A 10,116-nucleotide genomic window follows, 5' to 3' on the forward strand; every position below is an offset into this window, starting at 1 on the left:
ATATTAATGGTTGATATTAATGCCTTAATTGAAATGACTTGTTACTAATAAGTTTCTAAAGTTGATCATATTAAAATCTTTATAACCGGAAATTCAAGATTTAAAATATGGGAAGATTTTATTGGAATTATATATATTCCATTTGGGGAAGATGATGTCATCAATTTGATCTAAGGGTAGAAAACATAGGATTGAAATACAATCAATGACCCAGATTGTTTAAAATGATGTCATAAGGTTTCTCTTTTAATAATATTTAGAGATATTCTTTCAGAATGACTTAAAGAAGGAATCAATGATTGATCATACAAGAGAAAGACTTGAGATTGAGTTCAATAACAAGTTACATTGAAGAAGATTAAGTGTAAACAAATCGATTATTTTGACCATTGAAAAAAAGTAAGTGTATTTGTTCAATAATTATATGCTTAAGAATGCTATTCTTAAGAATTTTATTCATTTTGATGACATTTTGTTAGAATATGTACAATTATATTGAAATGTATCAGTCTGTAAAAATATATATGAATTTGTATTTACGTTCGAATGTGTATGAATATATTAGAATGTTGTTATTATTCAAATTCAGGTTCAAGAATTTTATTATTCTTCATTAATATTCTAATAGAACATCATTCTAAAAGAATAACATTATGACATAATTAAAACTGAATTAATTAAAAAAAAACAGAAGTCAAATTAAGATAATCAAAAATCCATTGAAATCCGAAAATTTCTTTTTTAAATTTATGTTTCCTAATTTGAAAGCGATGGAAATGTACATTTTTACCCTTCTTTTAATTAAGTGGTATTATTCTATTTTTTTTAATTTAATAATATGGATAAATGTCTTTCTTAAATTAGCTAAAATGATTGGTCCATAATCATTGCTACATCCACACAATAATTAATTAGAATACAATAAACTAATCATATATATATATATATATATATATATATATATATATATATATATTAAGTGTTCGGCGACAGGAGCATTTAACTTTTAGACTAAACAAAACGCTCCAAACCAAAAGCTATAGAAAAAGTTTTCAACAAAACGCTCCGCAATCAAACGCTACTTGCTATCAACTAGTTTTGCCAACACGTCTTTACCTAATTTGGGTTTTTTTAGAACGACAACCTAATTTGAGTTTTACTCACACTTCATAAAAATCTTCTTATTTTCTCATAAAAAATATTACTTTGGTAATTTATCTACTAATTACTTAAATAGTTATGAAATTCAAAAACTCAAAACAACTAATTATAACCAAACAAAGCCTAAAAACACAAGATGCCAAAGATATTAAAATTAGTTAATCAAGGGTGTACTTGCCTTCGTCTTAATTATCTTGGTCTCCAATCACCATTATATCAACTTACTAATGATATGTGACTATGCAACGTAATTTTTCTTAAATGCATTTATATATTTTTATATCTTTCTATTGGCAAAGGTGAGTCCTAATGAATCAAATCAACATTTGCATCATTGTATGTTGTTAGTCGAACACTCTTGGAAGAGTCATCACAGTAGGATATTGACATGAGATAAATAATATAAAAGTTGTTGTGAAAAAATAATATTAAACCACTTTTGTAATAACATGTAGTATACAAATTATAATACACGTCTTCATATTTGCGAATTCACAAAACAAGTAGAATTGAGAAGTACGATATTTTCGTGGTTAATTTATGACACCCTTTTTTATTTGGACCATCATACTCATCATTACATGCTTTTGTTTTCTCTCCAATCACGAGTTGCCACTTAAAATTCTCTTATCAATCCAACTAATGTTGTCTGCAAATACTTTATTTGTGTTTTCAGCAAACTCTTCGTATGTGAGAGCATGCCACATTCCTGCATACAACTTAAAGTCTTAAAGGTTTTTCTAGCTAGAAGCTGTTTCGTATAAAAGCTTAGGTACAGATGGATAAATAATTGAATATAGAATTTGGAAACAGGGTAAAATTACATAATCTATCCTCGAAGGTTTGATCAAATTCCAATATCTTTCCAAAGTTGTGTGCACCACAACAGGGTACTATCTGTAGTTTCCTTAAATATGGGGATAGATTATGTAACAAACGGACAGTAGTGGGATAGTTTATGTAACGATCCATCCCGCCTGAATAAATCTTTCAATCGCCGATTTTTATATCATCATCGCAACGAACCCCATTTCTTTCGCCATCATTTTACGTAAACGATTCTCTTCCTTCTGGAATCTTTTTGACTTTGAATTTTCATAGGTTAATCCTGACTAGGGATTGAGTTTCTCTTTTTACATGAATCTTGTTGATTTCCTCTGAAATCTGCTTCAATGGCGAGGGTTTTCGCAAAACGGGATGGCCGATTTCCTTGTGTTTTATCCGTATTGATAATCATCGCGTTTTGCGGAAGGATCTTAGTATCCGCGAGATCTGATCAGGAGACTAGGGAAAGATTTTACGGAACTTTAGTTAATTCGTCGGCGCCGGATTCCGGCGAGGCCAGCATCGCAAAGATATTTGATCGCGTCTTAGAGAAGGAATTCTCAGAGAATGAGTCCACAGATGGTAAATGAGTTTCTCCGATCTCTTCTATTGCTTGATCTTCTCTTTTCTTTTGGTACTCCATGTTAACAAGATGAGTATTTGAAGTCTAACAAGTTGATTCAGTTCTTCAAATGTCATGACTCTCTTGTAATACACCCAATGCTTTCCAATCTTCACAACTTTATTACCAACATCATGGCCAATTAAGTGTTCCTTATATTTAGAAATTTTGTTACAATTCGACCTTTGTGTTAAACCTACTACCTCCGAAATGCATCTGTAAAGATCTGGTTACAATACTTTCAGTTGATGACGAGTCTGTTAGATTAAAATGTTTTCTGTTGCCTAGTGTGTATCTCACACCATTTACTTCATATAATATCAGGTTCCACTAGAAGCAGCTTTAATAACAGCGTGACTGATCAAGAAGTAAGAATTTTTTCTGGAAAAAGCTCAAAGATAGTAGTACAACAAATGACATTCTTCACATGACCTTTTGCAGGCTGTACTTGAGACTGTAGCTAAAATCACACATGAGAAGACTAACAAAAATGACACTCAAGAAACAACGTAAGTATCTTAACAGGCCTACTGTGTATCTGAATGTCATTTGTCAATGATTCCTACTAAATTGGATTATACACATTCTTTTTCTTGATAGTGAAGATGATGGCACACAGACACTGATAGACAAACAGGTAACTGACTGTACAACATGATCTTCTTATATTGATGTTGGTGTGGTACTTTTTGGCACATTCTTATATATGCTTTGAATATAATTGCAGGACAATGTGTTTGTAATATCAAACAAGAAATCTAAATATCCAATACTTCAAGTAGATGTAAGGTCAGATCTTTTGTATGTTTCAGATATTTGTTTTTACATGATTCACTAGAGTTTCAGGTATTTTTTGATGAAAAGCTGGTGATCCTATCACCTATGCTTGAAATTCATAATTTTTATAGTAAATTAACTCGTGTTTTTCATGTTCCATGTCTATAGACTGATTTCAGATTTGGTTGTGATCATTGTTTCTGCTGCTATTGGTGGAATTATCTGTTCTTGCTTGGGACAACCGGTTTGTATTTATTTGTTCTAAGCTTTATAAATATTTATAGTTTATATTAAAAGTTCTTTAAACTTAATTTTTTTTGCTAGGTTATTGTCGGGTATCTTCTTGCAGGCTCCCTGATTGGACCTGGTGGGTTGAAATTTGTAAGCGAGATGGTTCAGGTATGTTGTGACTTTGATATTACAGAATATGTAATTTTTATACTTGCATTAATTATTCCAATTTTCAAGATTAATAATCTTTTACATAAATGATCACAGGTTGAGACATTTGCACAGTTTGGTGTGGTGTTTCTTTTATTTGCTCTAGGACTCGAGTTTTCTATGCAAAAGGTTTTACTTTATTCTTTCCAGATGCTTCATTTAATAATTAGTCAAAACTTTCTGTTCCTTCATCATGTTGTAAATCTGACCTTTTTTGTTCTTAATGCAGCTAAAAGCTGTGGGCCCTGTAGCTGTTCTTGGAGGATTACTTCAAATACTTATTCTTATGTTTTTGTGTGGAACATTGGCTGTGGTACTTTTCAACTTCTTATTTACAATAAATAAACAGATATATGTTAATGTTACATGGTTTCAGTTAAGTGAATGATTATTTTCTTAATTTAATGATGGGTTACAGTTATGTGGAGCAGGGCTGTCAGAGGGTGTTTTTGTTGGTTGCTTCCTGTCAATGTCATCAACTGCAGTGGTTAGTTACCTAAATGTTTTTCTAGTCTTTTTAACTTCTAGTTTGTTACAGTGAGATTATTTTATTTACTTTTTCCTTCTATACAGGTGGTGAAATTTTTGGTTGAGAAAAACAGTAATAATGCTCTTCATGGTCAAGTCACTATAGGGACACTCATTTTTCAGGTAATTAGTTTACATAGTCAAAAACAAAGAAATGCTTGTGACTTGTGTTACATTTTTTTTTTTAATCTTGTTTGATATTTTCCAGGATTGTGCTGTTGGCTTACTATTTGCCTTACTGCCAGTTTTGGGTGGCAACAGTGGGGTTTTGCAGGGGATGGCCTCAATGGGAAAAGTGTAAGTCTTCCATTTTGACTTTTTATTTATTATTTATTATTGTTAATGGTGTTTGCAGTAACAAACATTTCACTTTTTATTTATTTATTTATTACCTCAGGCTGATGACTTTGTCAACATATCTGTTTGGTGCATCACTTTTAACATGGTCATTCATGCCACGGTTTCTCAAGCTGATGGTGCAACTGTCATCTCAAGTGAGTTGTTATTCCTATTTTCAATTTTCTTTTTAATTCTTAAGTTAACTAAAGAATTTTTTTTTCTTAATTCCCTTTATTTATTTTTATAATTCAGACAAATGAACTCTACCAGCTAGCTGCAGTTGCTTTTTGCTTATTATCCGCTTGGGTAGGTTAAATGAAATGATCTCGTCATATTACCAATGCTTTTTTTTTTTTAAAGAAAAAAACTATAAGTCATTATTAAAACAAATTTTTATTTTAATATTTTTCAGTGTAGCGATAAATTAGGGCTAAGTCTTGAGCTGGGGTCTTTTGTGGCTGGTGTTATGATTTCCACAACTGATTTTGCACAACATACGTTAGATCAGGTAATCTATCCATTCAATTTGTTGGAACTTATAGAAGTTATAACAATGAGTAGAGTAATGACACGCACATACTTGTTGTAGGTGGAGCCAATTCGAAACTTATTTGCAGCTTTATTTCTATCTAGCATTGGGATGCTTATACATGTACAGTTCTTGTGGACACATGTGGATATATTACTAGCATCTGTTATTCTGGTTATAGTTGTTAAGACTACAGTTTCTGCAGTCATTACAAAGGCCTTTGGATATAGTGTTAAGACATCATTTCTTGTAAGTTTGTATCAGATTTTGAACAAACCAAAATCAATTTGTTGGGTTGTTTGAACATGCATGTTATTCTTTTTGTGTAGGTTGGAATTATGCTTGCTCAAATTGGAGAGTTTGCTTTTGTTCTATTGAGTCGTGCCTCTAATCTACATCTAGTTGAGGTTGGAATTAATAATTGTGCATGACTTATGTTTGATGATCTGATGTTGGCCTAGATGTGCTAAATACTTAATTTTTTGTCGTTTTAGGGAAAGATGTACCTTCTTCTTCTTGGAACAACTGCTCTGAGTCTGGTGACAACCCCTGTACTTTTCAAATTGATACCTGCTGTGATGCACTTGGGAGTTTTGATGCATTGGTTTCCTCAAGACACCACCCCACTACTACCTGAGGTCACTCTCTCTCTCTCTCTCTAACTATTCATTGTGTACAAATCACCTAAAGGGCCTATATTATGTTTTGGTTTTGGGTCTGTTTATTGAAGTGGTATTATAGTGTGTGTGTGTGTGTGTGTGTTTTGGTGCTGCAGGAGAAAACGTCTGTGATTGAAACACATAGCAAAATGATTGAACAACAACGAGACAGAGTGTTATGACAGACATGTTTGTTTAGTTGTAAGGGTGCAACAAAGTTTGGTTTTCTGTTTTCTGTTGCACCCTTTCATTGAGAGTTGGTAGGGGGTATATGTTGGCGGCTAACTTAGGAATGAAGGATTAAGGAATATTGATTAGTTGATGTGTACATATATGGTATAGGGGTTTTTTGTCTTTCTGTAATATATGTGCAATCATGTGATGTGATGTGTGTAGGAACTAGGAAGGAGGATTTGTTTCAAAATACCATATTAATACTCAATTTTGATGACATCTTTTCAGTTTCAGTTATAACACTACACTGTCTCTCATTCAGTCGTAACAAACTTTTCATCACCGACTGAGTCTTTTGATTGATTGCTTAATGGGTGGGTATCTATCTAAAAAGAAAATTGTACATATATAAGTTTTAACTTGATTCCTTCCTTCTCACTCGCAAAAATCCTCTATTGATCCATTTGCGTATTGAATGATTTGGCAATGAAAGTAGTGTTGTTAGACTTGCCTTGGCGGCCTACATTAAATTGGTCACCGATGAAAAGGAGTTTGACCTTTTTGAAGCCATATCTTCTTCACTCAATAGTTGTGTGTGTCCATATCTTTAAAAGCTACCTGAAAATCAAGAAATTATTAGTTACTGTATTTAACATATGAGAACGCAATAGTTGTATTAGTCATTAGAAAACGTCTATCCATATGTTTAAAAGCTTACATTATGAGGCATGCTCTTCTTACGAATTGGCAATGTAGGTGACTCAAGTATCTGCCAAAAGATAAATGCTTAAAATTCATTTTCAAAACAAATACAAGCATGCTAAAAAAGTGAATACCCACTTTTCTATTCAATGGTAGTGCTTTAAAAGTATAAATATTCGCTTCAGGTTCACTCTGGGACCTAAACCTAGTAAAAAGATAATATAAACCGGAATTAGCCATTGTTAGATTATTAGTAAAAAAATTAAAATTACTAACAATCAATTAATTACCTACGCCTTCGAGCTCTCTCTTCTGTCATCAATTTAGGTTTTCTAGGGATGGTGGTTTTAGATCGAGTGTTTGAGCTGGCCTCCAACTGTGAAGCCTGTCAACACCAACAATATGCACAATTCTTTACATAAACAATCATTTCTTATTCAATCACTTTTACACACAAAGGTAAAATGGTCATTTATTTAGTTCATTCGGTCCAAAAAAGAAACGACGCTTATGTATACAATATTGGACTTAATTAGCTTAATGAGTTGATTAAACATTTAATCTGGACACATATACACCGGTGTATCTTTTTGACTAAATTCGGAATTTAATGGGTTAAGCCAAAAAAAACCCGGTTTAATGTATTAAAATAGTACTTTTTTACAAAATTGCTCTTTTTCTTTTTCGTTAAAATTGATGAATATTATGAAATTTGTTTTTTGGAATGTAAGGATAAAGGACGATTATTTTATCCATACATGACTTAATAGGGGGGAAAAGAAACAAGGTAAAAAAAGTGCTTTACCTTTGCAGTCATCTTGTGTGAAAAAGGGGTCTGGTGCTTCAGTTGTGCAACCTATTTGCAAGACGAAAATAAATTATATGTTTCTATGCATGATAATTATATTATATTCATAATATATAAAAACAAAAGTTTCTGAAATAATAGATATTATGTCCAAGCAAGTCCACCTTACGCAAGAATCCAATCTCTAACTTCTGTCTTTTGGTGTCTTCAGTGTCACATCCACTATGAGTTTGTATATCTACCGAGTTAATCTGCTTGGCTAAATGGCTAGCAGTAGGTTTCATGAATGCTCTACTTTGTTTACATAATTTGTTTGCAGACTTCGGTTTAGCTTTCACAATATGATCATCATCAGCAAACAAATTATGATATTTTAGACCTGAATCAACTGGAATAATAGTTGACTTAGTAGAATATGGAAAGAAAAAATGTCTATAAAACTCATCTTAAATCCTAATCCATACCTTCAGTTTTCTCTTCTGGAGATGGCATTCTCCAATCTGAAGGAGTAAGTATGGAAGCACTAACAGATTCATCAGCTTCTGGTTTTGGTGTGTTTGTTGAGTGAACATTCGCAGGAGCACTCGTTGTTACATCAGTCAACTTGATCTTAATCATGTAAGCTAAACATTACAAAAGCTTTCTAAGAATTATATGAGAAAAATTAATCTGAAGTTATGTTGATTAAAAGGACAATAAACAAATAGATATAATCATGAAAACAAATACTTTTATTATGAAAATATGAATCCGTCCTTAGGTTTTTACATTAATTATGTCCAAATTCGCTATCGATTTCTTTACTATTCGAGCAATAATTGATAACGATATAAAATCTACAAAAATTAAAAATTCGGCGCGAAATACAGAAATTCTTATCTCAGCTTGAAAAGTGCTAGTTTCATTTTCAGAAATGATATGTAGACTTTAATGGGATGAGGGACAATTCATGTTGCAGCTCAAGTCATTGCAATATAAACACAAGTTCAAATCAGTTTACTCCAAATTATAGCTCAAAGTTCAAGATCATAATGAAACTTGATGGTTCAAATAATCGAATCAATTTACTCCAAATTCAATCAATCATCAACTTTTAGCTCCAATACAAACAAAACATCTCCTTAAGATGAACTAATAACATATATATATATATATATATATATATATATATATATATATATATATATATATATATATATATACCAAATACGATCAGCAAAATCAAACAGCAAACATGCACGATAGAGAGTGATTAATTCATAAAAATAAATGCATGTTTTGATGCGTTATCAGTATCACTAATCACAGAACAAAAACGTAGCAATACAATCCAACAGAAAGATAATTAAGTAATTATGACATTGAGGTGCTTACGAGCAGGTGGATATTCACGAGCATATCTAAACCAGCGTTCTGCTTCTTGTACATCGTAATCCGTTTCATCTACAGAAAAATCAAAGAACTGACATGCATCGAACTCGTATTTAAGATCAACAGACTCATAGAACCATGATTTGTTTATAGCTAAAGCTTCCATCATCTCCTGTACTTCATCCATTATTTTCTGGCGCCAAAGTTATTCCAAACACTCCTTGAGAAATGAGAATGGAGAAGAACGCAGAAGAGCATGTGAAACAAGGTTTTCTGGAGAATTCGTAGGAGAAAGAAACCCTAAATGTTGCAATTAATGGTGAGATTTCTGTATATGGAAGGATGGATAGATACAGGGTGGCACGTATGTATACATCGGTGGTTATTTAGCGCCAAGAACACCTTTTCAAACTGTGGGCCCATTTGAAACGCTAGTTTCTTTTGACTTTGACAAATATGTCAAAACATTTACTACCGCTATAAACGTAAATAAATCAGCATTTATTGACGATATCTTTATTTTGGATCTGTGATTTTTTTTTCAACTAAATCATTTTCAGATTAATTTTATTTTAATATGTCTAATTTTACTCGAAATAGTAAAATCTTAATTAAAAAATACAAAAACAAAAGTGAACATTTGCACATGAAAAAAATACATTTTCTTAGACTCTTAAGGATACCTTCAAGATTAATCGTGTCTATATGTATATTATAAGTTTATAACAAAATAAATACCGCTTTTAATTAAAATAAAATTTGAGTCTATTAACCCGGTTTATATTTGCCAATATACACCAATGGCTAATCCAATGAGCTCGTGCCACCTAGGGCTAGGGAGTGGTCTCGGACATGTCGGGCTCCACCTCAGCTGCTAGAAGAAGGGGCTCTAATTTTCCAAGTTGGGAGAAGAAGATATGAGAAAAGAGGGAGTGGGGGAGAAGAAGAAGAAGAAGAATAAGGGAATGGAGAGACTCTACAAGTAACTATCGAGTTGGGTTGTTTACACACCAAGTAGACAGGGCGGTGTTTACCGAGGTTTTTCAGCATCTGCAGAGCCCTTGCCGAACCCACTGCCTCAACCAAATTGGCACCTACTATTTGTCCTTACGATGATCATAAATGTTTCTAAAACCGAATCTGAAAGATACAAAATGCAACATGTAGACTCTCACTTAAT

General features: G+C 32.3%; 2 protein-coding genes across 2 annotated transcripts; one reads left to right on the plus strand and one right to left on the minus strand.

The window, feature by feature from the left end:
* The first annotated feature begins 2,118 nt into the window (after positions 1–2,118).
* KEA5 (K+ efflux antiporter 5) lies at positions 2,119–6,348 on the plus strand. The gene is made up of 19 exons (XM_079068108.1): positions 2,119–2,568; positions 2,933–2,976; positions 3,050–3,117; positions 3,209–3,245; positions 3,336–3,397; positions 3,554–3,629; positions 3,710–3,784; positions 3,884–3,955; positions 4,056–4,139; positions 4,245–4,313; positions 4,400–4,477; positions 4,563–4,651; positions 4,752–4,848; positions 4,946–4,999; positions 5,106–5,201; positions 5,283–5,471; positions 5,552–5,629; positions 5,717–5,860; positions 5,998–6,348. The coding sequence occupies exons 1-19, from the start codon at positions 2,334–2,336 to the stop codon at positions 6,061–6,063; spliced, it is 1,713 nt and encodes a 570-aa protein (XP_078924234.1). The 5' UTR covers positions 2,119–2,333; the 3' UTR covers positions 6,064–6,348.
* Positions 6,349–6,637: 289 nt separating this feature from the next.
* Positions 6,638–9,123, minus strand: LOC145130106 (uncharacterized). Its single transcript, XM_079064959.1, has 8 exons — positions 8,940–9,123; positions 8,030–8,188; positions 7,730–7,953; positions 7,563–7,613; positions 7,048–7,142; positions 6,869–6,962; positions 6,774–6,824; positions 6,638–6,673 (listed from the first exon to the last, which is right to left on the minus strand). Exons 1-8 carry the CDS (start codon positions 9,121–9,123, stop codon positions 6,638–6,640), a joined length of 894 nt encoding a protein of 297 aa, XP_078921085.1.
* Positions 9,124–10,116: the final 993 nt, after the last annotated feature.

The sequence above is a fragment of the Lactuca virosa genome, chromosome 8 (assembly GCF_052849685.1).
Source record: "Lactuca virosa cultivar CGN04683 chromosome 8, Lactuca_virosa_CGN04683_v6, whole genome shotgun sequence".
Classification (NCBI taxonomy): Eukaryota; Viridiplantae; Streptophyta; class Magnoliopsida; order Asterales; family Asteraceae; genus Lactuca; species Lactuca virosa.

Bases quoted from the DNA above. Each gene is read 5' to 3' on its own strand.
- KEA5 (XM_079068108.1), top strand. From the start codon at position 2,334: ATGGCGAGGGTTTTCGCAAAACGGGATGGCCGATTTCCTTGTGTTTTA. The intron at 3,630-3,709 runs GTTTGTATTTAT...TTTTTTTGCTAG, and splicing joins GTTCTTGCTTGGGACAACCG to GTTATTGTCGGGTATCTTCT. The intron at 4,849-4,945 runs GTGAGTTGTTAT...TTTATAATTCAG, and splicing joins TGGTGCAACTGTCATCTCAA to ACAAATGAACTCTACCAGCT.
- LOC145130106 (XM_079064959.1), bottom strand. From the start codon at position 9,123: ATGGATGAAGTACAGGAGATGATGGAAGCTTTAGCTATAAACAAATCA. The intron at 8,189-8,939 runs GTAAGCACCTCA...TGTAATGTTTAG, and splicing joins TCGTGAATATCCACCTGCTC to CTTACATGATTAAGATCAAG. The intron at 7,143-7,562 runs GTAAAGCACTTT...TGGTGTTGACAG, and splicing joins CACACAAGATGACTGCAAAG to GCTTCACAGTTGGAGGCCAG.